Source organism: Sapajus apella, unplaced genomic scaffold (assembly GCF_009761245.1).
Source record: "Sapajus apella isolate SASKATOON/1434 unplaced genomic scaffold, GSC_monkey_1.0 scaffold169, whole genome shotgun sequence".
NCBI lineage: Eukaryota > Metazoa > Chordata > Mammalia > Primates > Cebidae > Sapajus > Sapajus apella.
The window spans coordinates 2058483-2076711 of NW_022437109.1; the positions used below are offsets into that span (position 1 = coordinate 2058483).

The window sequence follows — 18229 nt, forward strand, 5'->3', positions numbered from 1 at the left end:
GCTGGGCACAGTGGCTCACGCCCGTAATCCTAGCACTTTGGGAGGCCAAGGTGGGTGGATCACCTGAGGTCAGGAGTTCAAGACCAGCCTGGCCATCATGGTGAAACCCCATCTTAAAGAAAAAAAAAAAAAAAAGTTTTCTCAGAACACAGCCCTGTGCATTTCTTGGATGTTTACACCTGTAACTGCTTTCTTCCTCTAACAGCACAGTAGTAACATGTGGCCTGCAAAGCCTATAACTTATTGACTCTCTAGCCCTTTACAGAAAAAGTTTGCTGATCACTTCCCTTCAATGATTACATTATGCCTTTACATAAAAATAACGAGGCTTCCTATTTCCTTTCCCTCTGATTCCGTGTACTGTGTTTATATCTCCTGCTCTTTATTGATATATTTTTTTTTGCCATGTTATGACTGGATCTTGCTGGCATTGAATATGGTAATGTCTCTTTAGAAACTTTCCTTTTTTGTCCACCTTTCTTTTTTTCTCATTTTATTGCTCTGTCGTAACTGACAATAATATAGAAGAGGTTTTTTTTTGTTTTAGTTATTTAGAATTTTATGTCCTGAAGATGTAGTATGTCAGTAGAACACGCTATGTTTCTTCCTCAAAAACAAATAAGCCAGTTGTTAAAAGTAGGAGATATTAAGATCAGAATCCTGTCCCTGAGCAGCCAGTCTTCCCCAGAAGATTTCTAAGGGAAATCAACCTACAGAGGCAAGGCCACAGAAGTGACCTTTTTTATTAGCAGCAAAAGCTTTGGCTGAGTGTTGTGGAAATCTTTTGCCTGAGCTAGAGCTAGCCTAGAATTTAGAACCCAAAGCAAATCAGTAGTCAGCTTTGTAGTAGTCAGCTTTGGCTTCTTCACTGTTGAGTTCAGATCATAGTGGAACCTTAACCACTGCAGAGGTAGGAAAAGGCCAAACCAGAGCCTGCCAACTAGTAAGTAGAAATGACAGCAACAGCCAGAGCATAAGTGTGCCCTATTCCAGTTATTAAAGGAATTATAGTTATTATTCTAAAGATGGGGTTAGATTATAATGGTATTTAGCCAGGAGACCCAGAAATACCCAAGTTCTATCCTTGGCCAGCTGGCCTTTCTGTCTCAAAGTCCCCAATATGCATAGAGAATAGTGGCTAGTAATGGAGCAATTCTTTTACGTCTTTTGCTCAGCACAGTGAAAGTTCATATTGAAAATGTGGCCTTCATAATTGTCTTAGCTTAAACCATTCATAGCATTATACCCACCTTGGGAGTGGGGATGGGAGGATGGGGGTGATGAACTGTGGCAGCTTCCTTTAGCTTCCCAGTACCAAAACCACACTAAATAAGTTTTGATTTCCCGAGCTTCCTTGTTTTGTGTTGAAATTGGTTTGAGGCTCAGTAATAGTTTCTTAAATGTTAAGGCTAGAAGGACTAGAAGTGTACGCCGCCTAGTGGCTATGTACGTTGAAACAAGAAGCAGAAACCTCACGGAAGAGGGAGCCGAATCCCTCTGGATGTGTCCATCGGAGTGACTGCAGCACTCCATATAGAACCTGGGTATTACTCTCTTTATTTTTAATTGAAGTAAAATTTGTGATAGCATTTTACAAATTGAAAATAGCTGTGTCATTTAAAAAGTTCCCATTAAATTTGTTCCCAATGTCCCTCATGTTTCCAGAGGTTCTTTCTACTTTTGTCAGTGTGCAGTTAAGCAGTGCAGACTCATTTTAATACTAATGTCAGCCAAAGAAAATTAATATGAATTTAATTTAATATAAATTAAACTTATTTCCCATATCATTATATACATCCTAAAGCCAATATATTTTAAAATTGCTTGTACCACTGCCTGCTCTCCTTTGGTAAAAACTGTAGTTTCACTTAGCACATATTTATTGATTTCAGTCACAAAATAGGCCCTGGAAGTATTGCATAAAACATGATCCTACAGTAGAGGAGGAGATGGACATGTAAATACATAATTGCAGCAGGTTATAACATGTATGACTGTTATGATAGAAGTCTCTATAGCAGTTAATGCCAGCCAGGTGCAGTGGCTCACACCTGTAATCCCAGCACTTTGGGAGGCTGAGGAAGGGAGATCATGAGGTCAGGTGTTTGAGACCAGCCTGGCCAACATGGGGAAACCCTGTCTCTACTAAATATACCAAAAATTAGCTGGGCGTGGTGATGGGTACCTATAATCACAGCTCCTCGGGAGGCTGAGGCAGGAGAATTGTTTGAACCTGGGAGGTGAAAGTTGCAGTGAGCGGAGATTAGGCGAAGGTTGCAGTGAGCCATTGCACTCCAGCCTGGGCAACTCCGTCTAAAAAAAGAAATTAAGAAGTCTGGGCTGGAGAGGGGGATTTTGGAGTCATGAGCCGTATACATGGTAGTGGGTGAGATTATGGCAGTAGAAGAGATCACCCAGAGGGAACCAAGGTGAGAATCATTAACACACCACTAGTATTTTGGAGGTACAGAGTAAAGAGAAATAAAAAGTAATTTTATGGAAGCTAAAGGCAAAGAAAATTTAAAGAGGAAAATAAGCCACGTGAAGGCTAAAGAAGATGAGAATGAGGGTTCACTGAATTTGGCAATTAGAAGGTCATTATTCTTTGCCAAAATCAGGTAGGTGAAATGGTATGTGGCAGGTGGTTAAGCAGGATGGAGGGCAGAGACAGAGGCCAGATTGCAGTAGGTCAAAACAGAATAGGTGATAAAGAAGTGTGAAAAAGATCATGGACTATTCTTTCATAGATCTTGACAATGAAAGAGAGAAGAGATTTGACTTGGTAGTACAATTTGTAGACCAAGTGCTAAGCGATTAGACAGTGGAGTAACAGTAAATAAGGTACAATGGATATTGCTTCTTAAAAGCCAGCCTCTGATTGCTCAGTGTCTCCTGCCTGTCCTTCACACAGTCAGGGCTGGTATACACAGAGGATGAATGGCAGAAGGAGTGGAATGAACTCATCAAGCTTGCCTCCAGTGAACCCCGAATGCATCTCGGTACCAATGGAGCCAACTGTGGTGGGTAAGTAGGGCTAAGTGGGGGAGCAGGAAATCTTAAGTCCTCATTGGGCTTCCACAGCCCAGTGTTTAGAGAGCTCTGTACTAAGAGCATATTAGAAGGAAAGAGAGGAGCTATGCTAAGGGCACAAAAGTGTGTAACAACATGATATGTTTAGGAACTACAGGTGGTTCACTATTGAACTGGAATACAAAGTAGCCCATCTAGATTTTGGCAACTTCAGCACAAATGACCCAATATTTTCAGTAAGTAAACTACAAGGAAAATAAAAAGGGACAAGGAGCTTACAGGTTTAAATGCACTAAAAAGATATGTCAGGCTGGGTGTGACATATCATGCCTGTAATCTCAGCACTTTGAGAGGCTGAGGCAGGAGGATTGCTTGAGCCCAGGAGTTCGAAACCAGCCTGGGTAACATAGTGAGACCCCATCTCTCTCTCTCTGTCTCTCTGTCTCTCTCTCTTTTTTAAAGACAGAGTCTTGCTCTTTTGCGTTGGCTGGAGTGCAGTGGTGTGATCTCAGCTCACTGCAATCTCTGTCTCCTGGGTTCAAGCGATTTCCTGCTTCAGCCTCCCAAGCAGCTGGGACTACAGGTGTGTGTCACCACACCCAGCTAATTTTCATATTTTTGGTAGAGATGGGGTTTCACCATTTTGTCCAGGCTGGTCTCAAACTCCTGGCCTCAAGTGATCCACCCACCTGGACTTCCCAAAGTGCTGGATTACAGGTGTGAGCCACCGTGCCTGGCCAGGGAGACCCCATCTTTACAAAAAAAAAAAAAAAAAAAAAAAAAAAATTAGCCAGGCATGGTGGTGCGTGCCTATAGTCCCAGCTACTTGGGAGGCTGAGGTGGGAGGATTACCTAAGCTGGGGTGGTTCAGGCTGCACTGAGTTGCGATGGCACCCCTGCACTCCAGCCTGGGCAACAAAGAGAGACCCCGTCTCTAAAAGAAAAAAAAAGACATCAACCAGTTGGGAATGTATGGAGATTATAAGACAGTTATGGAAATGTGAATAATGTCTGTGTGTTTAATTATTGTTAACATTTTAAAGTATGATATTAATGATATAGTGGTTGTTTATAAAGGCAGTCCTTTATTTTTTCAGAGATAGAAACTGAAATACAATGGATGAAATTATATAATCTCCAGGATTTGCTTCAAAATAGTCTGGCAAGAGCCCCGTCGTGGGGAAGATAGGGAAATAGACTGAGTGTAGGTGAAACAAGGTTGAAGCCGGGTGGTGGAAGCATGACTGTTGAGTATGTTATCATTTTTAGTATCGAACATGTTTACAATTTTGAAATTTTCCATAGTACTTAAAAATTCTAAACTACCCAGCTTTTATTGTACATACGAATAATCTGGGAGAATTATTTAAAATGCTGATTTCTGGATATCCACCCCGGAAAAGTCCAGTTGAGTTGGACAGAGCTAAGGCCCAGAAATCCTCATTTGTAATAAGCATCCAATGTTGAATAAAATTGCTTTAGGGGGTGGAAGCCATTGAATATTGAGTATGTGAATGACAGGAGCAAATTTGTCACTCCATATTTGAACACATTGACACCAGTGGATAATGAGTGAAAGGGAGTGAGATAAGAGGCAGTTGTAGTAATCCAGGAAGAGGCCATGGATGTAAACAGCATGGTGGACTGAACTCAGGCCAGGGGAGACGGGAAAGAAACACATAGGAGATGGCATTGGTCAAACCAGGTGATTACTGGAAGGTGAGAGATAAAGCACAGGAAATCGTTCACAGATTTCTGATTAGGCTGCTGGGTAGATGGTAAGGTGGTTCTTTAAATGAGGGAACATAGGAAAGGAATTGTATTTGGCCTTTTTTGTAAGACATGAGTGTGATATGTGGGTGGTTGTAGTATATAAAGTAAGTAGGATGAAGTTATGCAGTTGTACATTGAGCTACTGGATAAAGAAAATGGAGACAGGTTATTGAACAGGAAGAATATTAAGATATAGGGATTACCTCAAAATTCCTAACACTGCTTTAACCCCAGAGCCTTCAAATCTCTTCCATCTGTGAGACGGAAGTAGAAGCAGCCATGGTAGCACAAAATAATCAGCTGTATCAGTGCAGCCTTAAGACTGGCTGGAAAACCAGGAAAGGACAATTGTCCTTTTCCCTTTCTGCAGAACGGGTCTTCAGGGTCTCCTGTTTCTGCTCTCTCACTTCTACCGCACCCCTTCTACTCTCTCCCCTCCCGCCATTCCAGGGTGGAGAGTTCTGAGGAGCCTGTATATGAGAGCCTTGAAGAGTTTCACGTCTTTGTCCTGGCCCATGTGCTTAGAAGGCCCATAGTCGTTGTGGCAGACACCATGCTGAGGGACTCTGGAGGGGAAGGTGAGTCAGCCAGTCAGTCCTCACTCCATCCTGAGCAATCCCTTTTGCAAAGCCTTAGGCTAAGCATTGGAAGGAAGGCAGGGAAATGGGATATATAGACCATTGGGGAAAAAGCAAGGTATCAATTAGAATAGTGCAAAATTCTCAAGAGGTCCTGAGTAAAGCAGTTGGGATTAATTCACAGGGGTTCTTAGGAAAGAATTATTAAACATGTTGGAATGAAAGCAGGGACTCAGTTGGCAGAGTGGGGTGAAGGATTGTCCATAAGGCAGAAACACAGCCTTCACAATAATCTTCATGGTTTCCTGCAGCGTTTGCCCCTATTCCCTTCGGAGGAATCTATCTGCCCTTGGAGGTCCCAGCCAGCCAGTGTCACCGCTCCCCTCTGGTGCTCGCCTATGATCAGGCCCACTTTTCTGCACTAGTGTCCATGGAGCAGAAGGAGAATACCAAGGAACAAGGTGCTGAATGACGTGTCTTTTGGTCTGCATTATTTTCACTTGGAAAAAATGGAATGAGATCTATGTGGGAGGAAAGAATTCAGTGACATGCAAGCCCAGACAGGTTGTGTTTATACTGTTTTATTAAGCTATAAGTTATGTCAGAGTTTTCAAATTAAAAAAAAAAAAAAAAGGCCTGGGAGAAAAGCAAGACCTGTATTCCCTCTTCTGGAGTAAAGGCTTATGGGTAAGGTGGTAGGACCTTCTAAATGATGGTTTGCTATGTTTGTCTTAAATTATGACTGAATTCTCTGAATATACATTAACTGGAAAAAACATCATGAGAGTTATTTGACTGACTGGTGGGGACTCAGGGAGATTTGTGGCCTAAAGAGTATGCCACATGGTAGGGAGAAAACTAGCTAATTGGTGTTAATGCCACATTGGTAATTACCACATTGGTAATTCACATGTAAGAATTGAGAAGTGACCACAATTAAAGACCTTAGTATGATTTTAGTGAAGTAAGTCTGTGTTCAATTGCCTTTCACTCTCCTCAAGGAGACTCCTTGATGATATGTTTCTTCCTCCCCAGCTGTGATCCCACTTACAGATTCAGAGTATAAGCTGCTGCCCTTGCACTTTGCTGTGGACCCTGGAAAGGGCTGGGAGTGGGGCAAAGATGACAGTGACAATGTCCGATTGGCCAGGTAAGCCAGGTCTAGTCTTTTCATCTACTTTGTAGCTGGGATCTCTTCCACATGCAGCATCCCATATGCCAGGGATTTTTTTCTCAGCTCAGGCAAGACAGTCACAAGTTAAGGCCAGTTTCTTTGGGAAGATGGAGAGGTGGAAGACAGGTTGGGCACCAGGACTCTTTCATCGTGCAGCTGCTTTTTCTGCCTCTGAAAGAGATGGGAATCCTGGGATCTCAACTTGTTCTTTTTTTACAATAGGAAAAGTATTCTTACACTGATACATCCCTAAAACAGTGATCAGAAAATCAGGATAATCAAGTCACATGTCTTATCTCAGTGCAAGTGAGAGGGGTTTTAAAGAGTTGATCAAAATAGTTTGCTTTGAGTTTTTGCCTCTCTGAAATTTAAACTAATAGCAAGAAAAACATGTTCCCTCCCTGACCAGCCCCGAGCCTACCTCCCTGCAGCTTGTTAAGCCTTCCTTCTGCCTCCTGCCTCAGCTTCCTGCTGGAGAGTGTATGAATGGGAAAGCTCCTCCGTTAACACTTACCTAGTGCTTCCTTCTCTGGGCTGCCGCCACTAGGTCACAGCTAAGAGAGTTTGATTTTCAAATCCAGAGTTTATGGCATTTTTAAAATAAGCTCTCACCTATTTATCAAAAGCTCCTTCTAAATAATGTTTACAACAACAACAATATAATGGCTACTGTCTAGTATTTCCCGTTTTCCAGACACTGTACTGGGCTCTTTCCAAACACTATTTTATCTTTACAGGCCCACAGGATAGATACTATCTATACCATTCTCAGCTGCAACTGAGTTTCAGGGAGTTTGAAGTGACTTGCTCAAGGTCATAAAGCTTCGTAATTGGTGGAGGAGAAACAGTTCAAACCCAGCCCTACTTGAGTCCCAAGCCATGTGGCCCTCTCCCACCCTTCCTCCCAACTGTAACACATTGCTTTGCTTTTAAAAGGTCGAAGTCATTTTTTCTTTTTTCTCTTTTTCTTAGTGTAATTCTGTCTCTAGAGGTCAAATTACATCTGCTACATAGCTACATGAATGTGAAGTGGATCCCACTGTCCTCTGATGCACAGGTGAAGACTTATCCCACATGTACCCTGGTGTGTCCTCATTTGCAGTGACAGAACAGATCTGGGGCCATTTCCTTCTGAGTCTGTTCTGAGTGGTAGCTTATAATTCAAGGTTAGAAGTAACTAGAAGATGTCAAATAATAAGTTTCAAAGACACTTCTTCCTGCCTTTTTTTTTTTTTTTTTTTTTTTTTTGAGATGGAGTCTTACTCTGTCACCCAGGCTGGAGTGCAATGGCATGATCTCGGCTTACTGCAATCTCTGCCTCCTGGGTTCAAGCAATTCTCCTGTCTCAGCTTCTCGAGTAGCTGGGATTACAGACATGTGCCACCACACCTGGCTAATTTTTGTATTTTTAGTAGAGGAGGGGTTTCACCATGTTGGCCAGTCTGGTCTCGAATGCCTGACCTCAGGTGATCTGCCTGCCTTGGCTTCCCACAGTGCTGGGATTACAGGTGTGAGCCACTGTGCCCAGCCTTTCCTGCATTTTTTTTTTTTTTTTTTTTTTTGGAGAGGAAGTCTTGTTCTGTCATTCAGGCTGAAGTGCAGTGGCACAATCTTGGCTCATAGCAACCTCCGCTTCCCAGGTTCAAGCAATTCTCCTGCCTCAGCCTCCTGAGTAGCTGGGATTACAGATGTGTGCCACAATACCCAGCTGATTTTTGTATTTTTAGTAGAGACGGGGTTTCACCATGTTGGCCAGGCTGGTCTTAAACTCCTGACCTCAGGTGATCCACCTGCCTCAGCCTACCAAAGTGCTAGGATTACAGGTGTGAGCCACTGTGCGTGGCCCTTTCCTGCATTTTAAAAACCATTAGTCTCCTGTTTTCCACATCTCCTCTCCAGTCAGGCTCTGTGATCTGATACTAAAACATATTCTTTTTATTATTATTATTTTTTGAGACGGAGTTTTGCTTGCCTAGGCTAGAGTGCAATGACACGATATTGGCTCACTGCAACTTCTGCCTCCCAGGTTCAAGCAATTCTCCTGCCTCAGTCTCCCTAGTAGCTGGGATTACAGGCACCTGCCATCACCACGTCCAGCTCATTTTTGTATTTTTAGTAGAGATGGTGTTTCACCGTGTTGGTGAGGCTGATCTCTAACTCCTGACCTCATGATCCACCCGCCTTGGCCTCTGAAAGTGCCGGGATTATAGGCGTGAGCCATTGTGCCCGACCTAAAACATATTCTTTAAGAAAGCTTTTCTGGACTGTTTGTTGAACTTGAGATGATCATTATTTTGTCCTGAGCCTTCTGTAGATAGACCTCTGTTTTGGGCACTAGGAAACAGAGTAGCTGAACGAGCTCCTAATTCAGTGAGTTCTGAGTTAGAACAGGAGCACAGGAGTAAGGGCAAATTGATGAAGTCCAGTGCAGAATGTATAAAAGTTGAGGGGATTCAGGCCGGGTGCAGTGGCTCATGTCTATAATCCCAGCACTTTGGGAGGCCGAGGCAGGCAGATCATGAGGTCAAGAGATCGAGACCATCCTGGCCAACATGGTGAAACCCTGTCTCTACTAAAATACAAAAATAAGCTGAGTGTGGTGGTGCACATCTGTAGTCCCAGCTACTCGGGAGGCTGAGGCAGGAGAATTGCTTGAACCTGGGAGGCGGAGGTTGCAGTGAGCCGAGATCACGCCACTGTACTCCAGCCTGGTGCCTGGTGACAGAGCAAGACTCTGTCTCAAAAAAAAAAAAAAAAGTTGAGAGGATGCAAAGTGGCTAGACTTGGTTGGTTCTGATTAGTCAAGACTTTTTTTCTTGAGATTAGTTTCGAGCAGAATTTGACAGAGAAATTTATAATAACATTCTAGTGTTTGGGCCTCTCACCCAGAAGCCACGTATCATATGGTTGCTCATTGTTCTAAATGCGCAGAAATGTTTTATTCTGCTATCTCCTTATTATAGAAGGGAGTCAGATTGCAATGGGTGAGAAAGCTGACTGACTGGAACGCAGAAAGGACAGTGCCATCCTGGGTGACCCTTCCCTCATCATGACAGCAGCCCTTCTCTGGAGCTAGGCAGTCACTTCAAGGACAGAGTTCACAGGGGTCCACCCTTCTTCCTGGCTAATTTCTACAGCCATGGCTGCAGGGAGCTCCCTGAGTGAGCCAGATGGATGGGCTAGAGGTCCCTGCGGGATTCCCCCACCCCAGGCTGCTGGGATAACCATCAACAGTGTTCTTGTCTCTTCCAGGCTCCTCTGGCCCAGCCTGAGTCCCCCACCGCCTCAGCAGGAGATGAGGCCCGGTCTACTCCTGAGTCTGGAGACTCAGATAAGGAGTCAGTTGGCAGCAGCTCCACCAGTAATGAGGGCGGCCGGCGAAAGGAGAAGTCAAAGCGAGATCGGGAGAAGGACAAGAAGAGAGCAGACTCTGTGGCTAACAAACTGGGCAGCTTTGGAAAAACCTTGGGCAGCAAGCTCAAAAAGAACATGGGGGGCCTGATGCACGGCAAGGGTTCAAAACCTGGAGGGGTGGGGACAGGGTCCGGGGGAAGCAGTGGCACTGAGACACTGGAGAAGAAGAAGAAAAACGCACTGAAGAGCTGGAAGGGTGGCAAGGAGGAGGCAGCTGGGGATGGGCCTGTGTCTGAGAAGCCCCCAGCTGAGTCTGTTGGTAACGGAGGGAGCAAGTATAGCCAGGAGGTGATGCAGAGCCTAAGCATTCTGAGGACTGCCATGCAAGGGGAGGGGAAGTTTATTTTTGTTGGAACCCTGAAGATGGGTCATCGTCACCAGTATCAGGAGGAGATGATCCAGCGCTACCTTTCTGATGCTGAGGAGAGATTCCTGGCAGAACAGAAGCAGAAGGAGGCAGAGAGGAAGATCATGAATGGAGGAATAGGGGGTGGCCCTCCTCCAGCCAAAAAGCCAGAGCCAGATGCTGGGGAGGAGCAGCTGACTGGCCCCCCAGCAGAGTCCAAGGCAATGGCATTTTCTACTGGCTACCCTGGGGGCTTTACTATCCCTCGGCCTTCTGGGGGTGGAGTCCACTGCCAGGAACCCCGGAGGCAGTTGGCAGGGGGTCCATGTGTCGGGGGCCTACCACCATATGCCACCTTCCCCAGACAGTGCCCTCCTGGGCGACCCTACCCCCACCAGGACAGTATCCCTTCTCTGGAGCCAGGCAGTCAGTCTAAGGATGGAGTTCACAGGGGTGCATTGTTACCACCCTCCTACCGAGTGGCTGATTCCTATAGCAATGGCTACAGAGAGCCCCCTGAGCCAGACGGATGGGCTGGAGGTCTCCGGGGGCTTCCCCCCACCCAGACCAAATGCAAACAACCGAACTGCAGCTTCTATGGACACCCCGAGACAAACAACTTCTGTTCCTGTTGTTACAGGGAAGAACTGAGGCGGAGGGAACGGGAGCCGGGTGGGGAGCTCCTGGTGCACAGGTTTTGAACAGTTGGAACACTGAAGGGCAAGGAGGCTGAACAAAGTTAAGCTCAACTAATTGGCTCATCAAGAACAGTCCCCATGCTGATGGGGCAAATGCAGTAATGTTTGTGGGAGCCTGGCTGGAAACTTTTAAGTATGTGCGCACAGGAGTGCTGCCAGGTTGGCAGGAGCAGGTTGGGGCTGGATGGCGCCTCAAGGGCTGCACTATTTCTCTGCAGAGCTTGACTTTACGGGACTGAGGTGCAAGGGGGAAAGATGGCGATTCTGTCTTATAACCTCCTGGGTCCCATCCAAGGACCTAAGAGGAAGTAGTATGAGAAGGTTTGGTGTGTGGGGGTGGGAGGTGGGCAGAAGTCTTGGGGAGAAATGGGCAAAGGAAGTTCTCAGTCAATAAAAAATAGACCAAAGTTCATTAGGTTGGGGAAAGCACATGGTGGTGGAGTGGGAAGTGTGGAGGGGAAGCGGGAAATTGGACACATTTGCTATTGATTTGAATTAAGGTAGACATTAGGGTTGGATAAATTCTTCCCCTTGAAGGATCTGGAAAGACAAGGCAGTGATATGTGCTCATGGGTGCCTGTTAGGAGGTGGGGGTAGTTTAAATCCGTTGGTTGAGATGGGAAAGGGAGGAACTTAAAAGGGAAATCCTTTTCCTCTTAAGCTTTATTTCCTTGCAGTCATGTGTCATCTGTTACAGTTTGAGAAGAGTTGAGAAGAGATTGCTGATTACTCCCCATCTTTTCCTCACCTAAATCTTTAACTGTATTTTTTTAAGTTCCCTGTGGGAAAGGGAAGAGCATGGTGAGAAGAGCAGTCATGTGTGTTGCATTTTCTCCAGGTGAATTGGGGCAGAGGTGATCTATTTTTTAACCATAGCAATAACCATATATTGGGATTTGAGCACACCTTCGGCGGGGCGGGAGGACAGACATTTTAGCCAGATTGTTTTAAACAAAACCAAAAACCTAAATAGAGCACTACCATCCTCTGTGGCTGCTGCATTTCTGTAGAAAGAACTTATTTTATTGACTTTTTTTTTTTAAGGAAAAGAAACAAAAAGACCCCAACAAGCAAAAACATTTTAAAAAATGATTTTTTCTCCTACTTAAGTGTTTCCTTCTCCTTTTTCTCTACTTTTGGAGAATGAACTTTAACATCCTGGCTTCTTTTGTTAAGCCATAGCTGACCTTAATCTGTGGTTAGTTTATTAAAATAATAAAAAATACTTTGTAAGAAGAGATATTTTTGATATTAGGACTGATGTTGAAATATGGGGTGGGGATTAGGGGCAATTTATAAAAAGGTAGATAGAGACATATATTTTAGTGAACTATAACCACAGAGCACAGATAACTCCCAATGAGCTGATCTGTCTTTAGATTTCTCCCTCTCCTTGACCCATCCCTGTTCTCCAGGGGCTGGGAGTGGGGATGTGGACACAGTAGGGGGAGCTCCTTTGCATTTTGCACAAAGCACAAGTCTGGACAGCCGATGCTCTGGCCAGAGCCATTTCTAAGAGCTTTAAACCGGAAGACCCATCCTGGGCCAAGTTTCCTTTTTCTTTATATTTTTTTCCGGGAAAAAAAAAGTCAACTATGCAATTGTATACACTCCCGGGTGCATGTGAGGAAGGGGAATAAGTGTACTTAATGTGTCCAGAGTATTAACAGGCTGTTTTTCTGTGTTTGGATTTCTCTTTTGAGGTATGTACTCATAACTCATCCCATGGAATGGAGTCCCCACATTTGATCTAAAGCAGTTGCACGTGCATGTGCGTGCGTGCGTGCGTGCGTCTTCCTTCTTGGTACCCAGTCATGACTGTCCTTGTTGGAAATGCTCACGGTTTAGAAAGGTTCTTTTCTCCTCAACAATCTCAGAAGTCACCTATTTAATTTCCTATGGCTATTAATTCTTAGGGTTTTCTTTGAAAATAGGTTTGTTTTAAGGAAGCAGTGAGATTCCAAAGGAAGGGATGTGTATATGTCTGGACAGGTCTGGAACCTGGTATGCGATGAGCACTCCCCTAAGGTGCAGAATTTAAGGGGCTACCATAAAAAACTCATTCAGCAACATACTTAAAAAAATGCAGTATTTTTAAAAATTATTGCAAAAAAATTATGTTGAATAAAGTAGCGAAATCTTACAGGATCTGACAGGACTGGGATTAGGAGGAGGGAAGTGAGGCTGAATTGAATAAGTATGGGGATGAATCCTCTTTAAATATTTGATACATTGTCCATCATAGTTTTTTTACATTAATTTTGATTTTTTTTTTCCCCATGGATATTTCAGATAAAGTGATGAATTAATTTTGATTTTTTAAAAATGTTGCATTAAAGTAGTATTCATCTTGGTTACTGGGTTTTTTGGGCACTCTTTAAATTTTGTGCCCAAGGCGACTGCCTTGCTCACCTCACCCTAGTTACGTCCCTATTTCTGTGATTTGAACAACACTAGTGAGACCACCACTGTGTGCGCCTCCATCCCCATCACACACCAAACAACAGGTGGCTCAAACACCCTGAATTTGCACAACTCACCTAGCTTTCCTAATTTAGGCCTTCATACCATAGGATGCTGGCCTGGACCAATAGAAATTAAAACAGACCAGGGGTTTTCCCAGAGAAGAAAGCCAGAAAAGTTTTGATTCTCCACTGGACTGCTGTGTTTGGATTTGATCTGTTATTAGATTCTAGTTAATACTTTTGTTTTTAAAAACTGAGGACAAATGAACAAAAACAAAACCTTGTATCATGTTTGTTTTTGTTTCTATTTATAAATTAGCCAATCCCAGTTCCTTTTGCCTTCTTTTCAAATAAAAGATGGAAATTTTGAAGGGTGGTCTAGGGATTAATATGGTAAAATGGGGCTTTAGGCCTTATAGCTTTTTATTAAGAAATAAATTATTTTTTATTTGGGAAGGTAACTATTTATTGAGACATTGAAAAACCTCTCCATTCTAAGGATGAAAGACCCTGAGACAATGGATATATTTTTATAGGAGATAGCGAAGTTTGTTTTGCTTCATTATTTGGGGGAAGGGCTCAGTGGGATGTTGGGGAAGTGAAGGAATAATGCCTGGGAAATTAATATAGACTCAGCTTGGTTTGTGGTATTTGGGGAAGAGGAGAGAATAGAAGAGGCAAGCCCATGCCTTTACTGGATTGGGGAGAAGAAAAGAAGGGGCATAGGACATGCACTCAAAATGGGCAGAAAATTCCTTAGTTACAGAGTGATATGTGAGTGAAGAGAGAAGGCAGACCCTTTAACCGTAGGAGAGGGATGATACCATCTCTCAGACTTAAATTTAAGTGCACTTATTTCCTTTAATCCAGGGCAACTGGGGTACCTACTGAAGTTTTTAATGGAGGGAGCTTTTCAGGGTTCTTGTTTTTCCCTTTTGATGTTAGTGCTCCTCCCTCCCTGCCACGCTCTGCCCCGTCTCCAATGGAATAAGTATTACTGTAGGATAGGCCTCCACATCTCCCTTAACCTATGCTGCGTTTATTGAAAGTTACGAGATTTAACCAGAAGTTTTTCCCCCATGCTGGTTTTTATCAACAAAATAAAAAGTTATATCAAAAGATTTTTTAAAGATTTCAGTGTTTTTAAGGAGTGGGGATGGTGTTAAACTCAGTGCTGTAGAGGGCCTTGGAAGGAAAGTAGCTTCGCTCTATGAGCTCAGTTGTTTTTTTTTTCCTCAAGGAAAACTAAAGCCCACAGTCAAGAATTGGCAGTGACTTCGTGTTATATATCTGTGGGGTGATACTGAGCCCGAAAGAATGAAGCTGGTTTTGAATGTGTTCTGAGAACCTAACTTTTGCCATTCTTACTCCTTTTAGTCATGTGTCCAAGGTTCCAGTCACATTTTTTCTTTCTCAGTAAAGGAGTATTTTCAGAGATGATTGTCCTTGAATTACTCAGACACCTCTGGACTCTGTCTTTTTTTTTTTTTTTGGAGACAGAGTGTTGCTCTGTCACCCAGGCTGGAGTTCAGTGGTGTAATCTTGGCTCACTGCAACCACCGTCTCCCGGGTTCAAGCAATTCTCCTGTCTCTGCCTCCTGAGTAGCTGGGATTACAGGCACCTGCCATCATGTCCGGCTAATATTTGTATTTTAATTGAGACGGTGTTTCACTATGTTGGCCAGGTGGCCTTGAACTCCTGACCTCAGGTGATCCACTGGCCTAGGCCTCCAAAAGTGCCAGGGTTACAGGTATGAGCCACCACATCCGGCCTCTGTCTTTCTCCAATGAGTGAGTGCCCCAGACATACAGCCACAGGTGAGAAGACAGACTTAGAAACATCTTCCCAGCCTGGAATCACCTGCACTCCAGATTTTTCTAATATCCTTTCCCACCAGGCCTTTCAACTGTAGATTTGGATGAGTCATGTAGGCATTCTGTCTCTTTTACTTTGCAGACATCCAGTCTGCAAATCACAGGGTGTTTTGCCCCCATACGTCATTTGGGTAACAAAGTATTTATTACGATGTCCGCATGAGACTTTCTCTGTGCCATCTCCTGCATTGGCCATGTGGCTAAGGGGCAGTAGAAAAGAGCAACGGAAGCTGGCTGGCAGTAGTTAAGAGGAGTGGGGGTGGGAAGGACCTTGGCCTCTTTCTGTGTTTATAAGTGGATGTGTGACTCATCTTGTGAGTCATTCAACTCCACCTCCCTCCTCCCGCTGCCCCTCCCAGCAGCCTTCCCTCCTGGCACAAACCTGCAGCCAGACCAAGATTCTGAAAATGGAAAAACCTGATATAGCTCCTTGCCTTTCCACCCTCCCCTTTATCTAGTACTCCTACTGAGGATGTGTGGGGTGGTGAGAAGAGTCTTAACCCTCAGCTCCTGCCCATTCCATTCCTGGTTAGGTGCTGATCCAAATCCAAATTGCCCAATTCTTTTCTCCCCCTGATTTCCCCGATTTTTATTTTTATTTTTATTTTTAGACGGGAGTTTTGCTCGTCGCCCAGGATGAAGTGCAATGGCGCTCACTGTAACCTCTGCCTCCTAGGTTCAAGCAATTCTGCCTCAGCCTCCTGAGTAGCTGGGATTACAGGCACCCACCCCCACGCCTGGCTAATTTTTGTAGTTTTTTTTTTTTTTTTTTTTTTTTTTTAAGTAGAGATGGGGTTTCATCATGTTGGCTAGGCTGGTCTCAAACTCCTGACCTCAGGTGATCTGCCCACCTCGGCCCCCCAAGGTGCTGGGACTATAGGCGTGAGCCCCCCTCCCCCGATTTTTTTCTCTGTGTTCCTCCACTGTCTCCACACTTCAAAGTGCTAAAGAATAGAATGAGGCTCTTAAATGAAGGATGGTGGTGAGAAGGAAAGTGGACAATGAGATTTAAAAGTTGTAGTACACACCTATTCCTATTTTTTTTTTGAGGGCGTCTTGCTCTGTTGCTCAGGCTGGAGTATAATCATGAAATCTTGGCTCACTGGAACCTCCACTAAGCGATTCTCCTGCCTCAGCCACTGGAGTAGCTGGGATTACAGGTATGAGCCACCATTCCCAGCTAATTTTTTTTTTTTTTTTTTGAGACAGAATTGCTCTGTTGCCCAGGCTGGAGTGCAGTGGCATGATCTCGGCTCACTGTAGCCTCCGCCTCCTGGGTTCAAGCAATTCTGCCTCAGCTTCCTGAGTAGCTGGGACTACAGACGCGTGCCACCACGCCCAGCTTATTTTTGTATTTTTAGTAGAAATGGGGTTTCACCATGTTGGTCAGGCTGGTATCAAACTCCTGACCTCGTGATCCACCCACCTCGGCCTCCCAAAGTGCTGGGACTACAGATGTGTGCCACTGAGCCCGGCTAATTTTTGTTTGTTTAGTAGAGACAGGGTTTCACCATGTTGTCCAGGCTGGTTCTGAACTCCAGATCTCAAGTGATCCGCCCGCCTTGGCCTCCTAAAGTGCTGGGATTACAGGCGTGAGTCACTGCGCCCGGCCCCTATTTTCTTATTACAACAGACCTTGGGAAGTATTTTCTTCCCCCAAAAGGTTGAGGCCCATGGAATGCATGGGAGTGAGATGGGGTGGGTGCTCTGTAGCCTTTAGGACTTCTAGACTTGGGCTTCTGGGCCACCTTCCCAGCAGGTGTATTCCTCTTTGTTCCAGACTGACTTCCTGTCTCACAATATCTTCACTGTTTCCACAGTTGCAGCCAAGACAGGAAACTTTGAAAGCTGAGGCCAGAAGGGTGGTGTACCAGGGGAGGAGAAAATTGAGTGTCACTTTGGAAAACTGGGGCCCCAACCTAAGGATTGCTGCCTCTGTAGATTCAAAAGCAATAAAACAGCAGCACATTAACTCTTATTTTGTATTTTATTTTCTGTCTTTTTCATGTCTAAATAAAGATTTTTGCTTTGCTGTCCCCAGGTCCCCTCCTTTAAAGGAGCTGCAGCTCCTTGACTTCTGTCCTTGTTCCCAGCCTTCCTTACTCATCTTTGCTTCTTGGGTTGCAGATGGGAGGGACGGGAGATGGACTGTTGAGCTGAAGAGGTTTCCAGCCCTCACCTAGAAAGTCCTGAACATGAATCATTCATTTGGAGATCTGGTGTCTGGGTTGGAGGGGTGGAGTCACATACGGGAATCGGTTGTGTGGCTGCGTGATAGGCGGGGTTAACTGCTAAGATGTTTTCCTCACACCTCCCACCCTCATGCCCAAGACTTGCACACAAACATACCTGTACTGTGTCTGCAACTTGGACACATTTCCATCTCTTCACACTTCTCCACTGCGCACTTCACATGATGTCTGCTTCATGACCTCTGCAGAAAGATATGCAAAAACACTGTAACCAGTTTCCCTGCTTCCCCACCTAATGCTTGGGCCTCTCCTGACAAAAATCACCCCAGGTCTAATTTTCATTTTTTTCTGGAAGAGATGGCAAGGAGGCTTGAACCACTTTCACATTCCTACCCCTCTCCCCGCCCCAAGCCCCTGTGAGAAGACAAAAGAACTGGGCTTCTAAGGGAAGTCATCACTGAGACACTCCAGAGAGGGAGCCCAAATTATTCCAGTTTCATCATCAATAGAACTGCGTCCCTCAAACGATCTCTGGGACTCATGAACAGGAAGAGAACAGGGTCTGGGATTGGGGTAAAGAAGGGAGTAGGTATTTTTCTCTCAGGCCCCATTTCTCCCTCACCCGTCTGTCTCAGACCTCACTGTTTCCACTTTTCCAGAATTGTGTGTATTCTCCTTTAAGGG

At 44.6% G+C, this 18229-nt stretch overlaps 1 protein-coding gene across 3 annotated transcripts in view; it reads left to right on the plus strand.

Annotated features, from left to right (window-relative positions):
• The window catches only part of OTUD7B (OTU deubiquitinase 7B), a 64336-nt gene extending 49737 nt beyond the window's left edge, over positions 1-14599 (plus strand). For 2 of the 3 annotated variants that reach the window (XM_032267388.1, XM_032267390.1), the window contains exons 7-12: positions 2912-3024; positions 5254-5381; positions 5693-5842; positions 6417-6531; positions 7528-7612; positions 9808-14599. In XM_032267388.1, coding sequence (XP_032123279.1) covers positions 2912-3024; positions 5254-5381; positions 5693-5842; positions 6417-6531; positions 7528-7612; positions 9808-11016 — 1800 coding nt within the window. In that variant the 3' untranslated portion in view covers positions 11017-14599. The remainder of the gene's footprint in view (positions 1-2911; positions 3025-5253; positions 5382-5692; positions 5843-6416; positions 6532-7527; positions 7613-9807) is intronic. The other variant, XM_032267389.1, reaches the window with a different exon arrangement.
• The last annotated feature ends 3630 nt before the right edge of the window (positions 14600-18229 follow it).